The following is a 26,291-nucleotide window of genomic DNA, read 5'->3' as shown; positions in this document are numbered from 1 at the left end:
TTCATTATTTATCAGTTCTATAGAAGTGGCATTTCTTGGAAATAACATATATAAATAGCACATTCTGAAGCTAAAGAAAAGTTTTTTTTTATACAGTTATAGGTCCTAGTTTTGCCTTTAGTTAAACTTTATACCATGCAAGTCCAACACAAACTGTAAAAAAACCTAATGCTGACAAACTGATTTACAGAAACAGGTAATGGTTAGCCATGATTAACCTCTGAAACCAACCTTGTAGTATTTATTCCGCAGACTATCCAAGGTTTCTGGATGGCTCTGTTTCCCTATGTTTGGTTTATACAGGTTATAGGACTTCCCATGCCTATGCTCAGCCAGAACTGCCGAGTACATTTCACCACGAACCTGAATAGGAAAATAATAAATGAGAAAAACAAAAAACAAAAACACCCCCAGATATAAGCTAGCATTGCTATATTGCACACCTTGTAGGACAAATAGAAGCCTTCCTCTGGTTCGTGAAGCTGCAATTTTTTTTCCAGTGCTTTTTCCCAGTTCAAACCTCGGTCCACGCTGATCTGTAACAGAAAGCGTTTAGTGAGATACACAGTGATTTCCTAATGTCTAGAAATAAATATATTTTACTCAGTGCTCAAGGAATACATTGGAGAAAGGTAAATTAAGTAATAGCAGACAAGTATCAATGATTTATCTAGAAAACTTACTTTGTAAAACACAACTTGTCCATCCTGTGGATGCCCAGGGGTCAGGAAAGTCTCTTTACTCTCTTGATATATTTCATCAACTCCAGGTGCTAAATCTGGGAAATTGGAAATTAAGATTATTCAAACCATTTACAACTCTACTGTACAAACAGGTTCAGAGATGAGTACAATATACTTGCCTAGGAATCTTAGACAAAAGGTCCCTTTTATAATAATTAGTCAAAGCTTGCCCTGACTCTTTGCATGAGAGCGTCTTACCTAGGATACCCATGTCATATTTGCCATCCTTCTTGTCCTTTTCAATGAGAAAGTCAAAGGTGTCAGTAAAAAACTGAAACAGGCTGTTTTGTTTGTGAACTTCTAGGCCCAGCATCCGATTTAAAAATTTTGTCACTGAACACTCTGCAAAAAACAAGCATGGTAACAGATGAGAAACAAGGTCAAAACAGGCCTGAACATTTGGCAAAGTAATCTTCACATGAAGATTGAATCAGTTTACAAGCCTATCTAGAACATAACGCTAGAAATGTATGCAATATTCTTTCATAAGTATGTACTAAATGTATTAGTTTGCAACAATGATTTCTATCAATTAAATATACAGTGCCTTGCAAAAGTATTCAACCCTTGGCATTTTTTGTGTTTTGTTGCCTCACAACCTGGAATTAACATGGATTGTTTGCGGATTTGCATCATTTAATTTACAGAACATGCCCACAACATTGCAGATTTTTTGTTTTATTGTGAAGCAAACAAATAGGACAAAATAACAGAAAAAGTCAATGTGCATATCTATTCACCCCCCTAAAGTCAAGTCACCTTTTGCGGCTATCACAGCTCCAAGTCGATTTAAATAAGTCTCTATGAGCTTACCACATCTTACCACTGGGATTTTTGCACATTACTCCTTGCAAAACTGCCCCAGCTTCTTCAAGCTGGATGGTTTGCACTTGTGAACAACAATCTTTATGTTCACAGATTTTCTATTTGACTGAGGTGGGCTTTGACTAGGCCATTCCAATACATGTACATGTTTCCCCTTAAACCATTCAAGTGTTGCTTTATCAGTGTGTTTGGCCTCATTGTCCTGCTGGAAGGTGAACCTCCATCCTAGCCTCAAATCACACACAGAATGGTACAGGTTTTGCTCAAGAATATCCCTGTATTTAGCACCATCCATCTTTCCCTCAACTCTGACCAGTTTCCCAGTCCCAACTGTTGAAAAACATCCCCACAGCATGATGCTGCCACCACCATGTTTCAGTGTGGTGGTTGGTGTTCTTCGGGTGATGTGATGTGTTGGGTTTGCACCAGACATAGCATTTTCTTTGATGGCCAAAAAGTTAAATTTTAGTCTCATCAGACCATAGCACCTTTCTCCATAAATTTTGGAAGTCTCCCACATGCCTTTTTGCAAACTCAAAATATGGCATTTTGTTTTTTGCTGAAAGTAATGGCTTTCTTCTGGCCATTCTGCCATAAAGCCCAACTCTATGGAGCGTACGGCTTATTGTCGTCCTATGTACAGATATTCCAGTCTTTGTTGTGGAACTCTGCAGCTCCTCCAGGGTTACCTTAGGTCTCTGTGCTGCCTCTCTGATTAGTACCCTCCTTGCCCGGTCCATGAGTTTTGGTGTGCGGCCGTCTCTTGGCAGGTTTTCTGTTGTACCATGTTCTTTCCATTTGCTTATGATAGATTTGATGGTGCTCCTAGGGATCATCCAATATTTGGATATTTTTTTTATAACCTGACTTGTACTTAACAACATTGTGCCAACATTGTTTGGAGAGTTCCTTGGTCTTCATGGCAGTGTTTGGTTAGTGGTGCCTCTTGCTTAGGTGCTGCAGCCTCTCTGGGGCCTTTCAAAAAGGTGTGTATATGTAATGACAGATCATGTGACATGTAAATTGCACACAGGTGGACATCATTTCACCAATTATGTGACATTTGAAGGTAATTGGTTGCACCAGAGCTTTTTATGGGCTTCATACATACGCACATGCCAATTATCAGTTTTTTTTTATTTCTGAAAAATCATTTTATGTATATATTTTTCCAATTTTGCGTCACCAACTTAGACTATTGTGTTCTGATCCATCACATATAATTCAGATTAAAAAAACATTGAACTTAAGGTTGTAATGTAACAAAATAGGTAAATAGCCAAGGGGGTGAACACTTTTGCAAGGCACTGTATATCTTGGACCTGGCCGGTGGTAGTTTAAATTGGTGTAGCACAATTTAGTCACTGTTAGGAGGTAGTCAAAATGGTAGTTGCAAACCTACAAGTTTTTCTCAGCTGTTGAATAAAATCACACTCTTAAACTAATCTCCATGGTTGCTCTTAAAACAGACAGATTTTTTATTTTTTTGCTGTACTTCTCTTGTAGGTTACAGGAGTAAGTTTTATTTGTTCTTTTGTGATCCAGAGTCAATTGACATGCCAGAGTCGCCTCTCACAATCACTGCTCTTCACTTAAAGCAGGCCAAGAGTTGAGTGACTAGCAGCCATGTGATTGCTCAGTTCTCGGTCTAAGGCTGCATTCACACCTGAGCGTAGTGTTTTCAAGCGTTTTTTGCGGCGGTTTTTACCGCGATTTGCCGCAAATTTGTGCAGGGCAAAAGGTCACCAATGTTAAAAGAAGAAAAACGCCCAAATCAGCCCGATTCACGCGACAAAAAAGGGTCTGGAACTTGTTTGAGCTTCAGGCGTAGGGCTTCAGGCGACTTGGAGTGGAGCTGTGAACAATCTCCATTGAGAATAATGGATTTTTTCCCCTCCTGCATTTTGTAGCTTCAGGCGTCAAGCTACAAAACGCTCAGGTGTGAATGGGGTCTTAGAGTGACAGCTGTAGCATCACACAGATGCTATAGCATGGAGGTGAGGTATGCATGTTAATTTTTATAATGCTATACTTCTTTAATAACTTCTTTGACAGCCTCACTTTACTGTAAGAAACGAAACATTGTAATCAAATATTCTACTCATATCTATGCATCAATTCCAAGATACCAAATGGTCAATGAGATTGGATATTGAGGTAATACCTTTGTCAACGACGACATTGTACTTTGTTTCTCTACAGCAAATTCCAACAGAAAGTAGACCCTGCTTCATATCTAGAGGAGAAAAACAGTGAGATAATAACCCATTGTATACATATAAAACAGCGGACATATAATAACCATAAGAGGTGTACCAGTGGAGCTTCTGGTTCACTTAGCACACACTACACAGTGTTGTAGAATGTTAGGCTTTTTTGGGAGAATCTAGTAAAATAAAAATCGCAATAAAGAAATGTAAAGCGACAGCTGAGAGATAGGGAGGCTAAAAAGGGGGAGGGATATGCCTGTATATCAAGAATGATTTACAAGTGAATATGATGAACGACATCACCAATGGAGCAAGGGATGAGGTGGAATCCTTAGGGTCAGAGATTCAAAAGGGAGGAAACCATGGGTGGAAGTAATACAGGAAGTATGCTATAGGTCCCCTAACCAGAGGGGGGGGCTGGATCTCCTATCACAGTTTGGAATGGCGGCAAGGATGAGAAGTGTCATTATAATGGGGAATTTATTTTTCCATACATAGACTGGGCATAAGGAGCCGCGCATTAGTCTAAGGCTCACCATTTCCTAAATGTCTTGCATTACAATTTCATGGGTCAGATGGTAAATGCACTGACAAGAAACAAAGTGTTATGTCAGAACTATTGAGGCTAAAAAAAAAATATTTTTGAAGGCCAAAATCATATTATTTTACCCATGTTTTGGTGAACACGAGAAAAGCCATTTGTGTTCCTATATGTTGTTTCTTAATTGAGTTCATACTGGTGGACAGAGGTTTTTCTTAAGAGACTTGAAGGCCCCATGCACATTACCCCCGATCATAAATGAAACGTCTAGACACTTAAAAGAAAAGAACCATGGGCTAATGTGTAAGGAATGTTCACGTTAGAAAATAATAATGTAGGTTAGGTTTCAAATAACACTGTATAGAAAACTTTTTTTTTTCTCTGTCCTTGACAGAGGGACATAGAAAGACATTAACAAATTGTGTTTTTAAAATGATCTATATTAATTACTGCAAATATAAAAATTAGGCATAATTTCTCATTATATATTAGTAAAATACATTGGAGTAATTATAGGCATAATTAATTGAGCAATGCCACATATTTTTGTTTGTGCGTTTTTTTTGTTATATATACAGTATCTCACAAAAGTGAGTACACCCCCGCTTACATTTTTGTAATTATTTTATTATATCTTTTCATGTGACAACACTGAAAAAATTACACGTTGCTACAATGTAAAGTAGTGAGTGTACAGCTTGTATAACAGTGTAAATTTGCTGTCCCCTCAAAATAACTCAACACACAGCCATTAATGTTTAAACCGCTGGCAACAAAAGTGAGAACCCCTAAGTGAAAATATTCAAATTGGGCCCAAAGTGTCAATATTTTGGGTGGCCACCATTATTTTCCAGGAGTTCCTTAACTCTCTTGGGCATGGATTTCACCAGAGCTTCACATGTTGCCACTGGAGCCATCTTCCACTCTGCCATGACAACACCACAGAGCTGGTGGATGTTAGAGACCTTGCGCTCCTCCACCTTCCATTTGAGGATGCCCCACAGATGCTCAATAGGGTTTAGGTTTGGAGACATGCTTAGCCAGTCTATCATCTTTACTCTCAGCTTCTTTAGCAAGGCAGTGGTCGTCTTGGAGGTGTTTGGGGTTGTTATGTTGGAATACTGCCCTGAGGCCCAGTCTTCAATGGGAGGGGATCATGCTCTGCTTCAGTATGTCACAGTACATGTTGGCATTCATGATTCCTTCAATCAACTGTAGCTCCCCAGTGTCAGCCGCACTCATGCAGCCCCAGACCATGACACACCATGCTTGACTGTAGGCAAGATACACTTATCTTTGTACTCCTCACTAGGTTGCGGCCACCAATGCTTGACACTATATGAACCAAATAAGTTTATCTTGGTCTCAACAGAACACAGGACATGGTTCCAGTAATCCATGTCCTTAGTCTACTTGTCTTCAGCAAACTGCAGGCTTTCTTGTGCATCATCTTTAGAAGAGGCTTCCATCTGGGATGACAGCCATGCAGACCAATTTTATGCAGTGTGCAGCGTATGGTCTAAGCACTGACAGGCTAACCCCACCCCTTCAACCTCTGCAGCAATGCTGGAAGCACTTATAGGTCTATTTCACAAAGACAACCTCTGGATATGACGCTGAGCACGGGCACTCAACTTCTTTGCTTGACCACGACAAGACCTGTTCTGAGTGGAACCTGTCCAGTTAAACCGCTGTATGGTCTTGGCCACCATGCTGCAGAGCAGTTTCAGGGTCATGGCAATCTTCTTATAGCCTTGGCTAGCTTTATGTAGAGCAACAATTCTTTTTTTCAGATCCTCAGAGAGTTCTTTGCCATGAGGTGCTATGTTGAACTTTCTGTGACCAGTAAGAGTGAGAGCGATAACACCAAATTGAACACAGCTGCTCCCCATTCACACCTGAGACCTTGTAACACTAACGCGTCACATGACACCCGGCAGGGAAAATGGCTAAGTGAGCCCAACTTGAACATTTTCACTTAGGGGTGTACTCCCTTTTGTTGCAAGCGGTTTAGACATTAATGGCTGTGTGTTGAGTTATTTTGAGGGAACAGAAAATATACACTGTTATACAAGCTGTACACTCACTACTTTACATTGTAGCAAAGTGTCATTTCTTCAGTGTTGTCACATGAAAAGATATAATAAAATAGTTACACAAATCTGAGGGGTGTACTTACTTTTGTGAGATACTGTATATATAATTTTATTTTAATATTCATATAATATTAATCATGGATATAGTAGTGTCTTTATTAAAATAAATGGATATATCATATTTGTAAGGATATGAAAAGTTTTAGAGGAATAGAAACTATACTAGTGCAATAAGCCTTGTATTTTGAATAATCAGGATGTTTCTTATACCATGACTTAACTTTCAAGGTGTGTAAGAAGTTAGGTTAATAACCTTATCCAAAAATTGTCTTATAACCATATATCCTTGTTTTAGACTCCAAGTCTACCAAACACATATCTGTTTGACAGCTCTAGATATTGAATAGTTTCTGTTAAGCCCAAGTCAAGGGTCATTCATAAATTGAATTTGACATATAAAATAATATTTAACAATCTCAATTTCTAATCCTATACTGTCCCTACTTAAAACTATGTTTAGGGACACTATAATTTCCCTATAGGTCTGTCCAGGAGATGACATGTATTTGACGTCACTTACAACGTGAAAAGAATTTCCATACCCATTTCTGGAGGAGAGGAGAAAAGAGAGTACGGAAGAATGTAGGAGAGTGTTGGAGAAGTCCTTTGAGACACCGAGCTGATACGTCTCAAGCCTAGCCTATGCTTAACTAAACAAATCAATGTTGGTAGTGTCAGTTTTGGAGTGAGCTGAATTCTAACTGCAGTATGAGTTCTACTCCCTTTTAACAAAGATACATATCTTGTTCTATCTCAACAAAACGGACTTCAAAGTCTTAGAATATACTGTAAAAGAGGTTTAAGCTTGAAGGTCTTTGCTTTGAGAAGAAATCACATGTGTTAAATTCAGCACCTAGTCTATGAAGCCAAGGAAAGCTATTTACTAAGCGGTCATGAAGTGTTTGTAACGAGAGATTGTGGTAAAATTTCTCATCATTTGCATTACCCATATAATTGAAGGTATATTCTTTTTGTATTTTCACCAATTATAGTTGATATTTTACACTGAATTTTTAGTTTATAAATATATATATTTTAGCACATCGCTCTATTCACTCGTCTTCAAACTAGCATAGATGAACGAACGTGAATAAATTTTATTTGTGGAAAAATTAAAAAATCTCCTAAATCATTGATTTTTGCATGATTCCATAAATACTGTTTTAATATTTCAGTATAAACATCTGACAGTTACTAGACCTGATTACTAACAATAGAGACAATTGCGGAAGTGGAAATACGGGGCAATTTAAGAAACAGCGAACACAGGACAATTTGTTTCAGCATAAATCACACAAATAGGAAACAAAAGGGTAATACAAAGACAACGAATTTCAAAAGCCCAACTTTCCTAAACGATGCTCCTTGCTAGAAGATATTAAATGGGACAAAATATTAGGACCAAAGAACACAGAGGAAAAATTGGAGTGTTTTTAAAGCATTAAATAAAGGTATTGGCCAGTGTATCCTAATGGGAAATACATTTAAAAGATCTAACAAAAGTCCTTGGTGGCTTAACTCCAAAGTAAAAATGCATATAAAAACAATGGAGAAGGCTTTCAAAATACAAGGGGTCATCATTAGCATTCCAACTTAACAAAGAATGCAATAAGAAATGTAAGAGTGTAATCAGGGTGGCTAAGATAGAAGAGAAAAAAAAAGGAATTCTTTACGTGAATAGTAAGAAAGGGAGGTCAGAACATATTGGCCCTATAAAGAATGATGTAGGGAATCCGGTTACAAAAGATGGAGAGATGGGAGAGGTTTTGAATTTAATCTTCTCCTCAGTCTTCACAAGGGAAACGGTGGGGATTCAGTAACCCAGACTGCAATGTTTATCCTCATGACACAGCACAGAAAGCACCCTCCTGGCTAACGGAGGATAACATTTGAAATAGGCTTGATTTAACATTAATAAGTCACTGGGACCAGATGGCTTACACCCAAGGGTCCTTAATGAACTCAATCAAGTGATCGCCAGACCATTGTTCCCAATTTTTACAAACAGTCTACTGACTGGAATGGTACCAGCTGGTTGAAAAAAAGCCAATGTTGCACCAATATTTAAAAAAAGGGACAAGATACATCGCTAGGAACTAGACCAGTTAGCCTAACATCAATAGTTTGAAGGGGATAATAAAGGACTATATACAAAAGACTTAAGTAATAAAAACGGTATTATTAGCAGTAATCATTCTTGCCAAACCAATCTATTAACCTTCTATGAGAAGGTGAGCTGCCATCTAGATAAAGGAAGGCCTGTAGACGTGGTGTATCTGGATTTTGCGAAGGCATTCAATACAGTTCCCCATAAACGTTTACTGTACAAACTAAAGTCTGGCGGCATGGACCATAGGGTGAGTACATGGATTGAAAACTGGCTATGGGTGCAAGTTCAGAGGGTGGTGATAAATGGGGAGTACTCGGAATGGTCTGATGTGTATAGTGGGGTCCCCCAGGGCTCTGTCCTGGGACCAATCCAATTTAATTTATTCATAAATGATCTCAGCTCAATCTCCGTATTTGCGGATGATACTAAGCTAAGCAGAGCAATAACTTCTAAGCAGGATGTGGAATCCTTGCAAATGGATCCAAAAAAATTAATGGGGTGGGCAACTACATGGCGAACAAGGTTTAATGTTGAAAAATGTAAAATAATGCATTTGGGCATCAAAAATATGAATGTAATTTACTAGCTGGGGGAGAACCTCTGGGGAAATCTAGGATAGAAAAGGACCTGGGGGTCCTAGTAGATGACAGGCTCAGCAATGGAATGCAATGCCAAGCTGCGCCAACAGAACATTGGCATGCATTAAAAAGGGGATCAACTCCAGAGATAAAATGATAATTCTCCTACTCTACAAGACTCCTGCCGCACCTGGAGTATGCCGGCCAGTTCTGGGCACCAGTCCCCAGAAGGGATGTGCTGGAACTGGAGAGGGTCCACAGAAGGGCAGCAAAGCTAATAAAGGGACTGGAGGATCTCAGCTATGGGGAAAGACTGCAAGCCCTGAACTTATTCTCTCTGAAGAAGAGACACTTGAGAAGGGATATGATTTCAATGTACACATACAGTAACTGGTGACCCCACAGTAGGGGATAATACTTTTCCACGCAAGGGAATTTAAAAATACACGTGGCCATTCACTAAAATTAGAAAGAGAAGCGGTTTAACCTTAAACTGCGTAGAGAGTTCTTTACTGTTAGAGTGGTAAGGATGTGGAATTCTCTTCCACAAGCAGTGGTTTCAGCATCAATAATTAAAAAATAACTATTAAATGGGCACCTTAACGAACACAACATACAGGGATATACAATGTAATATTAACATAAAAGCACACACACAGGTTGGACTTGATGAACTTGTGTCTTTTATAACCTTACCAACTATGTATATATGTAGCTGGGCATATTCAGCAAGTCAAAAGGCAATGCTCTAAGCAGCCTGGCAACCATAAATTCCCTTTGGCTGGCATCGCTACCGGAAACCGAAACCTGACTGGATGCAATGAATTACCTGTACTCTGTATATCACTACTGTTCTGTTCTATTTTCGATTGCTTTCAGCCGAGCTTAAAAATAATTATGCACAGCTTCCAGCTACAAAAAGGATGTTATTTCAAAAAAATGTGTACTGTGTTGACTGATCCAGGACTGAATGGATTCCCAGAAAGTTTCTGCAAAACAGCCAAGATTTGACTATGACTAGTAGCAACACTAAAATGTTCATTTTAATTTGGTTCCGATTTGCATTAAAATAACTAATATGTTGTTGTAAATGTGAACTAAAGTTGGCACAACATACATCACAGTTGTAATTATTTGAAACAATACTGTGTGAATGATAACCTGTACCCATTGATAGACTGCTTTAAATTCAAAATTTAAATTATACACCATAAAAATACTGCCATGTTATAAGAAACCAATAAGCCTGAAGTCAATTCTAAAGGCATCAAATTTATCAAAAGTTCTTTTATCTTTACAACTGACATACAGGTTTCTGGTCTCCTAGTTACAAATATCTGACTTACAAAGGACTCCTACTTACAAAAGGAGGGAGACAACAGGTAGAAAAATCTACCCCTAGGAAGAGAAATTCACTCCTGTAAGAGTTATTATGGGAAAACTGATGCTTTATCACCAATCCTTGTTTCCACAACAACCGAGAATTTTCAAAATCCAAATGTCATTAGGACAGAAAGTGAGGTAAAATCTTCTGAACAGGGGCACAGACAGCAAATCAAATGTTACAGGGGTGTTAACCCTTCCCTATGCTATCCAAAAAGCTTAATTTTTTTTTTTTTTGCCTGGAGCTACACTTTAAAAATTTACCATTCTGACTTACAAACAGATTCAACTTAAGAACAAACCTACAGACCCTATCTTGTTTGTAACCCGAGGACCACCTGCATTTTGTTTTGGATTTGCATTTAGTAAAAAGAGGTGTGTGTTATACTGTACATTCCAATGTTATCAGCCATTACAGGTTACAGGAAGCATAGTAGAGTCTGCATGCAGTTTAACTACTCAAATGGTAATCCAACGGTGTTAGAAAAGGTCTTGATAAAAGACAGAGTATGATTTTTTATTTATTTTTTTAGAACGCATGTAAATGCATTCAGACTAATACGTTTGCATGTTTGTGTGCAGTTTAGATTTGTATTTGAAATCAAACTTTAGAGTCAAAATGCAGATGGTATACATAAAAAAAAAAATATGTTGTGCTCACTGTAAAATCCTTATCTTGAAAACTACTGAGGAACATGGGAAGCCCCTAAACATTGGGTTATACAGCTGCCTACAGGAGGATTGGACGCTGGCAAAAAGCTAAAAAACACAAAAACACAATATAGGCCAGCCTAGAATTAACCCAACTATCAGCATGCAATAGTTTTGTAGCAAAGCAATACTGAGAGCACGATCATAAATACAGAGGAGTGGAGACCTGTGTCCCTTAGGACTCGAAGAAAAGAGTTCTGTGAATGAATGAACTACAAGTACCGACCAGCCTTTGCTTCTGCTGGCTTGTAGTTCTCAATGAACTACCATGGCGCTGTTGAGCACTCTGGTAGTTCAATGATTCTTTCTAGCTTTGTGAAACTGCCTGTCCATACATGTACAGGCAGAAAGCTTACAATGACAGTCTCATGGCACCCCCAGCAAAAATAAAAAAATGTGCATTATTTTTTTTAAAGTGAACTTTAACACAGCAGAGCTGTAGGAAAAGACACCCATCTTCCTAGGAAACTATAAAAACAAAACAAAAAACTAAGGCATACTGATAGTGGGAGGGGTTGTCTTGGGCTGGTCTACACTTTTTTGTTTGCCAGTGTCCAGTCCTCCTATAGGTGGCAGAAAGTAAAAACTTTCAGTGTCCTTCAATGGATGAGAATGAAACATGCTTATAAAATACAGTCCTCAAGTAAATGTGTCTAAAATTCTACTCAAGGCACATCGAAATAGCAACGGTTTTGTTTATATAGGCTAATTTTAAATATACTGTGGCCCTAAATGGTCTAATCTGATTAGGTAACTTAATGTAAACCCAATTTATGAAATCTGAGCTGGAAACATATTTGCAGTGTTTTCTTATCTCTCTTCAAAGCACTTAGTCTCGTAGCTCTGTCCTGCTCTGTTATCAGCCGGATAACTTTTGACTAGCCTTCTGAGGGCCAGAGATAGATAGACATGTGTGGTCGGAGAAGTTTGATATAAATAGATTAGCAGCCAGCTAAACTACACGCAGGCAAGCTCTGCATGTGTAGGGAGGGGGGTGTGTGCCTTTCCTCCAATCAGCTTTCTCACAGTGTCTCACTCAATTAGCCTGTAGGAGGACACTCCTCCTATAGGGGTATCAGGAAGTGAAATTTTAAAAGGGCATGCACTTTCTAAACAGTATATCAAGGTGCAGACAGAAGATATACATGTAAAACTTATATAGGGAGATTTGTTTCATCCCTGCATATCATCTGAGGCTGTTCACTTAACTGGGTTTATAGAGGGTTTACATCCGCTTTTACGAAGAGGCTGTAGATAAAGAGTGTGTGTGTGTGTGTGTGTGTGTGTGTGTGTGTGTGTGTGTGTGTATATATATATATATATATATATATATATATATAAAAACACAGAGCTAGATCTTTCCCTAGCTAGTTATAATCTAACTATTTTGAGATATCTACACATGCTGATTTTTCAGTATTATATAATCACAATATGGAGAGGGAAGCCAACAGATTAAAAAAAAAAAAAATGAATTTAGTTTAATTGCAAATTACCCTGGAAGAAAGCAGCAGGGCCTCCTGGGTACCCTTGTGGAGGAGGCACATCCCTTTGTGTCTGGTTCAGGATAGCTGATAATATCTGTTCCAGTGATCTTGACCCATACTACACAGATAGGAAAAGCAATTAACAACACAATTTTCAAACAACCATATAAAAAAAAAAAAAAAAAATCAATGCCCCAAATCACACTTGTTTTTACATATAGAATGATTTCTACAGGAAGACAATACAAGCAATACGATTTAAATTACTGGCTACAGGACAGCATTCTCTGTAGATTCCTGTGCTGAGTTTGGAGCATAAAATCTGTTCAATTTTTTAAAGACCTAACAAAGTCAACTCCTAAATGTAGATCCAAGCTTAGCAATAAGTGACATAGCTTACAGTCAGTAGATGTGTCCCTTTGTGCTTCTGTTCTGCTGTAGTCTCAATATGAATCCATTACATTTTTATTACAACATGCATAAAAACACATGTATAAAAGACTTAGTAAGTAATTACGTGTCAGGATACATTCAAGGAGCTGGAGAATGAACTTGTTGAAAGGCAAAAGAGTCTTAAAGCTGCTCAAGGACAAAATCAAAAACAACCTCAATGCCCTGCCCATGACAAATACAAGAGTAAAGTGTCTCTATATCAATAGCCACCAGCAGGGCATCGAGGGAAATCAGAACACCATTGATCATTTTGCGAGGATCGATAGTGTCCTTGAAATAAGATGGGAGCTAGGTGACATTGTGAGGTTAGAAAAAATCAACATACTTACTAGCTTTTTCTGAAAACCCATTCCCGTCACTATGGGCGTCCCGGCAGGAAGGTAAGACTTTTATGAGTTTTGGGGGAGGCAAAAGCATGTGGGGGCACGTGGGAATTTGACATTCAAATAGCCAAACGTATCCTTATCAATAAGGGCTTGTACATAGGATTCGATCAGGAGCATTCTATGCTCACTGGTAAATGTATCACATCGGCTGAAATGCATTTATACCAAGAAGTGTTATTTGGAATCTTCAAGCACATCCCCTCTTAGAAAGATGAGGATGCAGGGATCATGAGGACCAGATTGCCCCCCTTGTCAGATGGCTTGAGGACTATGTCCTGACAGTTAAGTAGGGACCTAAGGGCATGACGCTGATTAGCTGTCAAATTGTCAGAACTAATCAATGTGTAGACTGGAAGCCATTTCATCTCTTTAATCATTTGACACAGAAAAGTCCTCTTTCTTCTCCCGTCACCCTTTTTTGACTAATGATACCCATCTCCTGGAGGAACTTATACTTAATAGGACTGCATCGGTCTTAGTGGAAGTATTATAATCTGATGGGAGTTTTTTTTCATGCCCGCCACTGCTTAATGTTATTCGCCCTTACCCTTCGACAAACATGGTACTCATTATCGTCACCCCTTTCCTAAATGCCATTACCCCTTTCTCCTATTCCCTTACTTTTTTTTTTAGGACTGCAGATGAGTGATTACACAGCTGGCATATTCCTTCATGTAGCTTTGATATCTTCATATTAGTAGCGCACCCTTTTCTGGATTATGTTATCTTTTGAGGCCTACCTCTAATTATATGTTTTTCTGTATGGTATGCTCCTCAACTGGAATCCTGGTTTATGTTCTGTCTCAATATGGATTTTTGATATACAATTCTCTCACTGTATGTTTACCGTTATGTTGAACTGTATATTGCCTTTATTTACAAAAAAAAATTTGATTGGAAAGAAAAAAAAAAGTAAACAAACTTATTGGGTGTAGCTTGTTGAACAGCTTGTCCCCCTCAAAATAAACAGAGCTAGATGTCTCCACCTCAGAGTCACCTCCACATTCATTCTCCTCTAATAATTGCATAAGATCCCGAAGCGCCCTAAAAAGTCAGCCACAGTAAAGCTCTTATACTGGTCCTTATTAGCCTTATCAGATCTTTTTTTCATTTGTTCAAACTTTTTGGCTTGAACTTATTTTTGATTTATGTTATCAAGTAAACGCTTGTGCTTTATGATTTTGTACTTTGAAATGTTATGTTTTTTACCCTTCTAGCTCTCCTCACCTCCTGAAGAAGCAGGGGTGTTCCCACGAAACGCATTGACAGAGAGAGACTGCCTACCCATGGAAGACACCTTATTTAGCTACATAATTCTATCAGTTGAACCCATCATTATTCTGTCGCTCCAAGGGGTGAATTTTGCATTATTTTGACACGTTTGGTGTCTAACTCTGGGTGGTTTCTGAGAGAGGTTTTCTACACATTTTCTTATGTCTTTTATCCATGTGATTTTATGCATGATGCAATAAAAAATTAATGATTTTATATTGAATTTTTTTGGGTTAACAGAGGCTTCTATGAATGTAGATGCTGGGCAGAAAGGGCAGGTATAGTTGGGAACTATTGATGAGTGCCTGTCATACCTCCCTCAGCTAACAGGAGACTGCAGCTGAAGCGGCACATACTACTGGCTGTAATTAATGTCCCTTGTGCTGATTTTTTATTTTGAGCAAACTTAAGATTTAAGCAAACAATCCATAAGGAAAAGCAGTCCTACTAACCTTGTTTTCAAAGTTGTACTTGCTTAGATCTCTGGATTCTGTGGCTCTCCGGTCCCCATGAGTAAGTGCACCCTGTTTGAACAGATCCCATCAAGTAATGAGAAGCAGATTAGAATCAGAGGAATTTTGACTTACCTGTAAATTCCATATCTTGAAGTACAGTACACAGTCCACTTATTCATCCCTCATGTGTTATAGGCTTGTACCTTCAAGTGACTAAACACTGACAAGCTTTTGAGGACATACCACAGCCTCCCCCACCCCCGGCTGCCTCCCCTATACCCTACTCAATTTCATGAATGCTCAGTTTTGCAATGCAGATTAACAAGGATAGTTTAGGAAGGGTGTCCTGTAGTGTACTCCAAAATACTGAATTTATAGGCAAGTCAAAATGTCTCTGATCTTAATTGCATTGGTTGTTGCCAGGCAATGAATACAGGGATGGGCAACTAGGCAAGCAAACCTGTGCCAAAAGGCTCAAACAGGGGTTAAATACCTAACCTCAGAGTGCTGCTGCAATCTGGATATTTGTTCATGACTCATGATGTGTTTTAGGGCATCTACACATCTGCATAAAAAGAATAACATTAGGAAAAAAGAATAAAATAGTGAAGCCAATTTCTCTGGGAAGGAGAAGAGGACCATCACATCAAGACACTAGCAAAAAACTGGAGATTCACAGGGGAAACGGACACACACAGAATCTGGTGCAGTTGTGCATAGTAACCAATCAGCTTCTAGGTTTTATTGTCAAAGCTTAAAGTGGTTGTAAAGGTAAACTTATTTTTTACCTTAATGCATTATCTGTTTTGAAGTAAAAAATCTTTTAATAGTAGCTCCCCCCAGCCCCTCTTATGGGGGCACATAGCAGGTGGGAGGCACCAGAAAAAGTATGACATGTTTATTATTTTAGTAATAATTTAAAATAATTAAGCTTTACAATCACTTTAATAGAACAAGCTGAAGTTAGAATGTAACTGGTTACTATTCACAACTGCCCTGGATTCTGTGAACCAGTTTTAGCAAATCTCCCCCCACAGAGTCTAACAACCCCAGGGGACATGTCCTCCAAAGCTTGCCAGTGTCCAATCACCTGAAGGTACGAGCCTATAACCTATTTGCTATGAATAAGTTGCCTGTGGCCTGTCCAATTAGGATTTTCTTTTTTATATACTAAAATATATATACTGTATTACAGCATACATGATTACAAAATATATACTGTACTTACCAAGCTCTCCAGTCTCTTGGCCACAATAGAAGCAAACCGCCTCTCTCCAGCAAGTTCTGATATAAGGAAAACGTATTCAGGTGCAGACACCTGGTTAGAGCGGTGAGTGCGACCTAGAAATTATGGGGAAAATTGTTTTCTTATAGCAAGCGAGACTATGGACAATAACACGGATTGAAAGTAAAGATATTAAATCATCATTTTTAAAACCATACATAACTCACCAAACTGTTGTATAGCTCTATCAGCACTCCACGGCAGTTCCAGTGTCATGTGTACCCGTCGGCGTTGATTTGGTACCCGCCGGTCAGCCTGTAGTGAAATACCTGAACTCGATGCTTCAGAAATAATTGCCACCAGCTTCATGTGTAGCGATTAAAAAAAAAAAAAAAAAAAGTATCACTAAATTAGAGATTCAACTATAGATTATCAAGAGAGCAGAATAATAAAAGTGGTCTTACCTTGCTTCCATTCATAAAACGTTCCTTTTCCCTTAAATTGACATTATCTATGGATAGATTCTGCTCAGCCCGAGAATCAAACCCGAGCGAGCCATCACTGCGACGAACCACACGACCTTTCCTGCCAGTCATCTAAGGAACAGAGACACTTGTATAACTCTAAAAAAAATTAAGGTTATGGAATGTTTTGAGAAGACAATCAACATACCTCTGCCACTTTGTCTGGACCTCCAAGCTGGTCTATAAGCATGTCCAAAGTGTTAAGAGGCAGCTCCTTGCCTAATTCTTCCACCTTGGCCAAAAGATCCATCTTCATTTGTTCTACCTGTTCTGGGCCTACGAAAAGATAAAATAAATTACAGAATGTCACTAACATCTAAATCTCCTTCACCATGACCTTTTGAGTAGGATATGATTTTTGGATACAAGTGTGACCTTGGGCAATTTTAAGTTGGACACTACTGACTTAAGTCAATTTGATTTGTAAAAAATAAAAAACCGTCCATAATGGCATTCCCATCGTGCTTACCGCGATCAGGTATTGTAAGCCCATTTAAGGTGTGTTCCACAAAGATGACGTCATCATTATCCTGTAGGGACTCAGGGGAGGAATTAGAGTCACTGTCCAGCACCCCATCAGAATCAGAGCTGCTTTCCTCACTGATGCGTAATAATCCAGCAAGATCACAACGTGAAAACTTTCCAGTGCGTGGTTTTCCTCGTTCTTAAAAAAAGAAAAAAAATTGCAAAAACCATGACATTGTAAAAACAAGCTGATGCAATATTATTTACAGAGAGCAAAGTAAGAACTCAAAAGACATACAGCTAGACCATACTACACAGAATGAGGGAAGAATACTTTAAGCAAACTTTACTTACAAAAGAATGTTTTGCTACTTGAAGCGGGTACAGTCCCTTAAAAAAGTATTCATACTCCTTGAAACTTTACACATTTTGTAATTTTACCACCAAAAAACGTAAATGTATTTTATTGGGAGTTTATGTGATAGACCAACACAAAGTGATAAATGCGAAGTGGAAGTAAAATGATAATTGGTTTCCCAAATTTTATACAAATAAATATGCGAAAAGTGTGGTGTGCATTTGTATTCAGCCGAGTCAATACTTTGTAGAACTCTGCAATTACAGAATTGCCCATTCTTCTTTTCGAAATAACTCAAGCTCGGTCAAATTGAATGGAGAGCATCTGTGAACAGCAATTTTCAAGTCTTGCTACAGATACTCAATTGGATTTAGGTCTGGACTGGGCCATTCTAACACACGAATATGCTTTGATTGAAACCATTCTATTGTAGCTCTGGCTATATGTTTAGGATAGTTGTTTTGCTGGAAGGTGAACCTCCGTGGCGTATCACATAAAATCCCAATGACATACATTTACGTGTTTGGTTGTAATATGACAAAATGTGGAAAATTTCAAGGGGCGTGACTACTTTTTCAAGGCACTGTACCTATTTTTGACAATTTTTGTACCTGCTCCCACGTCAACCTCCTCCCCCAACTGCAACCTCTCGAAGCCTGTTCCAGGAGACTGCAGGACTATTCAGAAAGAGCAACAGGGAGCTGCCAGCTTTGAAGCATCAGGAAGTCACAGCTGGCTTCTAAGTCAAGATGATGGCTCTGGAGACCCGAAGACTGCACAAGAACTAGCGCAGATGAAGACAGACCTGGATCCCTGGGTTGTTAAGTGTCCATGTGTCAACAGCTAGCAGATACAGTATTTGTAGCTACTGTTTTTTTTCTTTTTGTAATGAAGTTCCTCTTTAAAAATAGCAAATTTTCATTGACAATTAAGGTAAAAAAAAACATAAACCCTGTTACGCACTTTTCCTTTTCAGCATGGCTTTCTCTCGTTTCCTCTTAGTTGAAGGAAAGTGTTTCATGATCAAAGACCTAAACACACCCCTGCAATGTTAAGGAAATAAAAAAAATTAGTTACCAAGGTTTCTACAGAAGGCTCCATATTCTTGAGATACTGTATTACAATGTAACATTTTCTTGTCAATAATAACTTGTAGTTATTTCATATTTAGCGTACCTGGTGTATAGACAATAACATATTAACCACACTTTTTTTATTCCCATCCTTATTTTTACAGGTGATTACTGTTGTTCTCCCCACTCTGTAGCTCTTTATAATACAATAACCTGTACAGTACAACCCCAATTCCAAAAAAGGCAGGACGAGGTGTAAAATCTACATAAAAAAAAAGAATGCAATGATTTGCAAATCTATGCAAAAAACTGAAAATAGAAAATATATCAAATGTTTAAACTGAGAAAATGGACCATTTTAAGAAAAAATTAATTCAGAATGTTTCTCAATGCAAAAATGCAAAGACTTTAAATATATCTACAGTACATAATATCAAAAGATTCTGAGAATCTGGAGAAATCTCTGCATAAGCGACAAGGCAGAAACACAACATTGGATGCCAGAGATCTTTGGACCCTCAGATGGCACTGCATCAAAAACAGACATCATTCTGCGATGGACATCATTGCATGGGCTCAGCAACGCTTCCAAAAATCACTGTCTGAACACAGTTGGCTGTGCCATCCACAAACGCAAGTTAACACTATTGTTAACGATCGCCTTGTAACACAAACCCATTCCGTTGAAAATAGAAATGAAAGGCAAAACATTTTTGTATAGCTATAAAAACAAAACATTATAAATACCCCTTTCCCATTTTTCTGACATGTCAGTGCAAGTCTTATCAATGGAGGAGAGCAGTTTGAGTTTCCAGCACAGCTAGCAAACTAACCACCCTGTGCTCTCCTGCTGTTTGATCAGTTTTTAATAAGAAAGCAAGGGGACTAGATGAATACCAGAGATTTCACATAAAGGAAGCAATCCAAAGAGAACAGGATACTTTCTTATACAAGTAAATGGAACAGCGGGCACATATCAGGAATATGAAGTGTTAGGGTTACAAACGCTTTAAAGCTCTATCATGCAAAGAAACCATATCTGAACGTGACCCAGAACCACAGCTGTCTTTCTGGGCCAAAGCTTATTTAAAATGGTCTGGTGCAAATTGGAAAACTGTTCTGTGGTCAAATAAATTGAAATTTGACATTCTTTTTGGTAATAATTGGCGTCAGGTCCTCAGGGCCAAAGAGAAGAGGGACCTTCTGGCTTGCTATAAGTACTCAGTTCAAAAGCCTGCATGTCTGATGGTAAGTGGGTGCATTCATTTCACATCTGAAAATGCACCATCAATGCTGAAAGATACATCCAGGTTTTAGAGCATGTGTTTTCATCCAGGTGATGTCTTTTTCGGGGAAGGCCTTGCATATTTCAGCAGAACAATGCTAAACCACATTCTGCATCTACGACAACAGCATGGCTTTGCAGTAGGGTCCAGGTGCTTAACTGGAACGCCTGCACCAATTGAAAATATTTGGCACATCTTAAAACGAAAAATACAACAAAGACACAGGACGGTTGGGCAGTTAGAGTCCTATATCAGGCAAGAAAAGGACATCATTCCTCTCAAACTCCAACAATTGGCCTTCTTAGTTCCAAGACGTTTACAGTGTTAAAAGAAGAGGGGTTGCTACACCGTGGTAAACATGACCCTGTCCCAACTTTTATGAAACATGTTGCTGCCATCAATTTCAAAATTACCGTATATACTCGAGTATAGGCCGACCCGAATATAAGCCGAGGCCCCCAATTTACCCCCAAAAAACTGGAAAACTTATTGACTCGTGTATAAGCCGAGGGTGAGACATGGCTGTCCATCCCTGTGTGTCCGTCCATCCCTGTGTGTGTGTCCGTCCATCCATCCCTGTGTGTGTGTCCATCCATCCATCCATCCATCCATCCCTGTGTGTGTGTCCGTCCATCCATCCCTGTGTGTGTATCCATCCATCCATCCATCCCTGTGTGTGTGTGTGTGTGTGTGTGTGTGTGTATCCATCCATCCCTGTGTGTGTGTGTGTGTGTGTGTGTGTGTGTGTGTATCCATCCATCCATCCATCCATCCCTGTGTGTGTGTGTGTGTGTGTGTATCCATCCATCCATCCATCCCTGTGTGTGTGTGTGTGTGTGTGTGTGTGTGTGTGTGTGTGTGTGTGTGTGTGTGTGTGTGTGTGTGTGTGTGTGTGTGTGTGTGTGTCCGTGCAGCCTTGTGTGTGTGTCCGTGCAGCCTTGTGTGTGTGTCCGTGCAGCCTTGTGTGTGTGTCCAGCCTACCTGTGTCCCAAGCCTCCGTCCCGAGCCTCCTCTGTCCCGTGCCTCCTCTGTCCCGAGCCTCCTCTGTCCCGTGCCTCCTCTGTCCCGTGCCTCCTCTGTCCCGTGCCTCCTCTGTCCCGTGCCTCCTCTGTCCCGTGCCTCCTCTGTCCCGTGCCTCCTCCGTCCCGTGCCTCCTCCGTCCCGTGCCTCCTCCGTCCCGTGCCTCCTCCGTCCCGTGCCTCCTCCGTCCCGTGTCGTGCCGATGGATCGCCGCTCCAGGATCGCCGCTCTTCTCGGCGGCCATTCTACAATTCAAAAGCCGCGCCTCCGTCCTCCGCCTGTGATAGGCGGAACACTCAATTTCCCAGCAGCCTGTGTTCCGCCTATCACGGACATCCTCTCATACTCGTCCGTAGTATGAGAATGAACGGATGTCCGTGATAGGCGGAACACTGACTGCTGGGAAATTCAGTGTTCCGCCTATCACAGGCGGAGGCGGAGAAGGAGGCGCGGCTTTTGAATTTTAATGTCCGCCGTCTGTCTGCTCGATACGCTGATCGAGCAGTCAGACAGCGGTGACTCGAGTATAAGCCGAGGGGGCACTTTCAGCCTCAAAAAAGAGGCTGAAAATCTCGGCTTATACTCGAGTATATACGGTAACTTTATTTTATTTAAATTTTTCTATAAAATGGTACATTGTATTAGTTTAAACATTTGATATGTGTTCTATTTTGTATTGTGAATAAAAAATGTTTTTTTAAGAGTTTCAAATCATTGCATTCTATTTTTCAAGAAAGTTTTACACAACTTTTTTGAAATTGGATTTGTATAATGTTTAGGGACACGTTTGTGTTGCGGAGGAAGGTGTGCAAAATTGAGTACATTCCCCTAGTGCACAAAACTGAGTGCACTAATTGTAGTTGTGCTGCAGTGCCACTAATTTCTAATAGCACTGCAACGCGCCTCTCCAAGGGTTTCTTAATAGCACTCTACTGCGGCTCTCCAAGCGTTTCCAACACGCCTCGCTAAAAGTGTTATCACGTCTAGCCATGTGTTACAGTGCTATACATGTTTAAAAAAGGCATAAGCACTTCTTTGGCTCAATTTTAGTGAGTGGGCTGCCCTATTGCAGTGTATGTTGTGTATAAAATGTACATTAGCTCATGCACTGTTGTACTTGCGTAGCTGTAAACCATGCCTAAAGATTTATATACACCAGAAGATTTTCATTAAGAGTTTTTAATTTCAAGAACAATTGTTTGATTTGTGAATCATTAGTGGGGTCAAATCAGTGTTGGTTTTCAACTGTGATAAGAGGATGGAATCGAAACAATACGGAGGACTAGCCCTCACTGACATAAAACACTATTACCAAGTGGTAAACCTAGGGAGAATTAGATTGGAACAGACATGAAAAAAAACTAATTGTGGATTCAAATAGAACGCACCCAGGTAGAGGCCCCTTTAAAGGGAGCAATATGGTGCTATGACAAACTACCTCCAGACATGACAACACATCCTACCATAAGTGCCACCACGATAAATGTAGGCTCCATAATGACAAATACAACCTCACTGAGATTGAGACAGTCCCCGCTACTCCTGATTCTAGGCAACCCGGCATTCCTACCCGGATTAGACTGCTCAGAATATGATATACTTTGGACAGCGGGTAAAGACTGGGCTCTACATTACATAGATGGAGATCATTGGACTTCGATCCAATCACTAATGAGCGATACCGGGGGCTTCCAGCTCTCGTTTTGGAAGGCGATTTGATTACATAATTTCTTACACTCAATACCAGAACCGGTGCAATTCAAACGAGACCTGACGTTATTAGAAAGCTATTATAGAGACGAAGGGATATTAACCCAAGTACTCTCCAAAACAGATGCTCTGCTTAACACACCAACAGAACAACCAGACTTGTTGTTCATGCAAAAATGGGAAAAGGACCTACAATGCACTTTCATTGCCATACAAAAACGAAACATTATCAGATTTTCTCTAAAATCCTCCATCTGCACAATGATACAAGAAACAAACTACAAGATCTTAACAAGGAGGTATTACACACAACAGTTACTACCCATGTTCTTTCCTCCTACAACAGACAGATGTTGGAGATGCAGACAAAGGAACACTCCCTCCACATCTTTTGGTCTTGCCCATTACTGCAACACTTTTGGACAACAGTAGAGACAGTTATATGTAAATTTACAGACCACACAATTCGGAAAGACCCAGGGTTCTTCCTGCTACACGTCACAACAATCCCGGAACAGTCATATAAGAAATCTATAATACCACACTTACTCAACGCCGCAAAATCCTGTATTCCAGCTACATGGAAAAAAAAAGAAACCCCCATCTATTGGATTGTGGCTGCCTAAGATAGAAGACATTAAAAAAAAAACTAGAGGATCTAGTGCTCACAGCACAACATAAACAAGAAAAGCACTCTCGAACCTGCATGCAGTGGAATATGTTCATACTCTCTGATGAAGGGCAGGCCCTTCTAAACTCTTGAAGGTCACACTGAAGCCTATTGACTGAAAGGCAACAGCATTGCCTCGTCCATCACGCTCATGTCGATTACCACCCCCCCCCCCCCCCCCCCCTCCTTGCTTTCTCCATCTTTTATTTCCTATACCGAAGGTTATTTGTGGCCTGCCTATCTCTCTGGTCTGGCCAGCATGGTTGGGACATAGATAATCCGACCATGCGCACGGCCCGTTGACTGAAGCAACATCACAAACATAGATATATATAAGATAAGGAATGGCTATGGTCAAATTGGGTAATGTATATGATGACTTAAAGAGGAAGTAAACTCTCCCACTCTGATGATTCTTTTCATTTAGTCCATTATATTAAGTAATTATCAGACTATACCCATGTGTAATCCAGCCCAAATCGCATATTACTTACTGTTTAAAGAAACTTTAAAAAACTTGTTTCCAGGGGTTAGGCAGCGCCATCTTAAGTATTGTTTTCTGAGTCCACAGGGTAGTGTATTTCAGCCCTTACATTGAGCACTTCCTGTACTGTTAACCAAGCCTCCTTCTCAATCCAATGTTTCTATGGCAACCCTCCTACCCTGTTCATAGCTTACTTGTTTATTTCATAGTATTTATTTGTGCCAATGCCTAATGTTTGCCTTTGTCAGACTTATCAGCTTCAGCTGATAAGACTGCAGTAATGGCCAAGTTTAGACTGTATGTGAGGTCACATGGTGTGTAGGAGGAAGCTCTGCGTAATTAGCAGTCTCCTGGGAGTTCAGTGCTGTGCCGTAGGAAGTCCTGATAACAGATAGATAAGCACATAGAGAGTGTGCCGTAAATCAGGGGAGATCTGGGCATGCTCAGTGACTTAATTCTACAGAACAAAAAGGATTACAACAATACTAAGCAAGTAAGGAGATATCTACAAGCAGTGTTCATTAGGGTTTTTATGCCGATTTACATGGGACAAAGTTGTGGGGGAGGGTTTACAACCACTTTAACACGATCTCCCTATTGTACTTTATGCCACCCATATTCTAAGTCAGGGGTGCTCAACCTGTGGCTCTCCAGCTGTAGCAAAACTACAAGTCCCATCATGCCTCTGCCTCTGGGTGTCATGCTTGTGGCTGTTGGAGTCTTGCTATGCCTCATGGGACTTGTAGTTCCGCAACAGCTGGAGAGCCACAGGTTGAGCACCCCTGTATAAGTAGAAGATGAACCTTCTATTGAAGACTAGTATGTATGTTTGATTGTCTATGATGGCCACAGTTGTCTTGTACTTTCTCTGTACTCCCTTTCTTTGAAAAATTCAATAAAACTTTATATTTAAAAAAAAATAAAAAATAAGAGGATGGAAATTTTTTCTCAAGTAAATTTCTAAACAGTAAATCTAGTTTTTGTTTGGTAAAGTCCATTCAATTCAAAATATAATGTTTAAAGACAACAAACAGTTTAATAACTTCTGATTGACATTCTTTAAGCCATCAAAGGGGCTGAGAATTTCCGTAAGAATGTCCATGCGAATATTCTTGCAAACGTTAGTTAAAAAATGTATGCGTGTATACCCAGCTTTACCTCGTAGCAGTCTGTACTACACTACTCTGGAAAATTAAATTTTTACGCTTACTCTGCTGCTGAATATACTCTAAAATACTTTATGGTCACATATCATACTCACTCTGCAGCAGACACAAAGTGATCAAGATGACCATCGTTTTCATCCATCACTTCCCGAGTTCGAGCTTCCCCGGTAGATTGCAAACCAATTACAATACACTGTAAAGAAATAAAACACGTCTTTCATTAAAATTACTTTACAATACTTAAGTATTGTGAAAACACAGAAGGACAAGTCTTTTCAAAAATATTAAGGTGAAATCACTTTGAAAAACGCCCTAGTATTTTTAGCCGTCTTCTCTGGAGTAAGGGCAGATGATTTGTGTTACTAACTGAAATTCATCTGCCCTGTGATTGTAAAACTTAAAAAAAAATTTCCACTATAATAAAAAATATGTCACACTTACCTTCTCTATGCAATGGTGTTGTACAGACTAGAGCAGTCACAATCCTCCTCTTCTCGGGTCAACAACACTGTATAATGCCCCGTACAAGCGAGTGGAATTGCTGTCGGAAAAATCTTGGATGGTTTTTCCGACGGAATTCCGCTCAAGCTTGGCTTGCATACAACATACAAACCATCACCATAATTGATAAAGTAAATACTTTTTTAAATAATTCATCAATATATGAAAAAATATAAATAAATAAATACTGAATAAATAAATAAATGAATATTATACAAAACTCAAATGCTCTACAAAATGATTAAATAAGGGTGAAAAAAATATGAATATTACACAAATTAATAAATAGTGAATGAATATAAATTAATCAAATTAATCAATACTAATATATAGCAGTGATCAAACAAAGTGAAAAAGTTAAGTTAAATAAAATACTTATACAAACAAAGAGTGACAAAGTGCCCAAAGCCCGAAGTGAAATTGTCCACTTAAAAGTCCTTTCAATGAGAAGGGTGACTCCTTAACCCTTTCATGACTAAGCCTATTTTTGGAATTTGGT

General features: G+C 39.3%; 1 protein-coding gene across 6 annotated transcripts in view; it reads right to left on the bottom strand.

Moving 5' to 3' along the window:
* SBNO2 (strawberry notch homolog 2) overlaps window positions 1-26,291 on the bottom strand; it is a 163,969-nt gene that overhangs the window by 24,865 nt on the left and 112,813 nt on the right. For all 6 annotated transcript variants that reach the window (XM_077476054.1, XM_077476053.1, XM_077476055.1 and 3 more), the window contains 14 exons: window positions 25,387-25,484; window positions 18,846-18,925; window positions 17,529-17,723; window positions 17,208-17,335; window positions 17,000-17,131; window positions 16,763-16,898; window positions 16,539-16,651; window positions 15,308-15,379; window positions 12,754-12,862; window positions 3,733-3,804; window positions 942-1,085; window positions 684-778; window positions 444-536; window positions 232-363 (listed from right to left, as the gene is read on the bottom strand). In XM_077476054.1, coding sequence (XP_077332180.1) covers window positions 232-363; window positions 444-536; window positions 684-778; window positions 942-1,085; window positions 3,733-3,804; window positions 12,754-12,862; window positions 15,308-15,379; window positions 16,539-16,651; window positions 16,763-16,898; window positions 17,000-17,131; window positions 17,208-17,335; window positions 17,529-17,723; window positions 18,846-18,925; window positions 25,387-25,484 — 1,599 coding nt within the window. The remainder of the gene's footprint in view (window positions 1-231; window positions 364-443; window positions 537-683; window positions 779-941; window positions 1,086-3,732; window positions 3,805-12,753; window positions 12,863-15,307; window positions 15,380-16,538; window positions 16,652-16,762; window positions 16,899-16,999; window positions 17,132-17,207; window positions 17,336-17,528; window positions 17,724-18,845; window positions 18,926-25,386; window positions 25,485-26,291) is intronic.

The sequence above is a fragment of the Lithobates pipiens genome, unplaced genomic scaffold (genome assembly GCF_037356315.1).
Source record: "Lithobates pipiens isolate NorthernLeopardFrog02 unplaced genomic scaffold, aLitPip1_a1.2 Scaffold_13, whole genome shotgun sequence".
NCBI classification, from domain to species: domain Eukaryota; kingdom Metazoa; phylum Chordata; class Amphibia; order Anura; family Ranidae; genus Lithobates; species Lithobates pipiens.
Note: the sequence above shows the minus strand (reverse complement) of the source record. Positions and strands in the feature narration are given on the sequence as shown.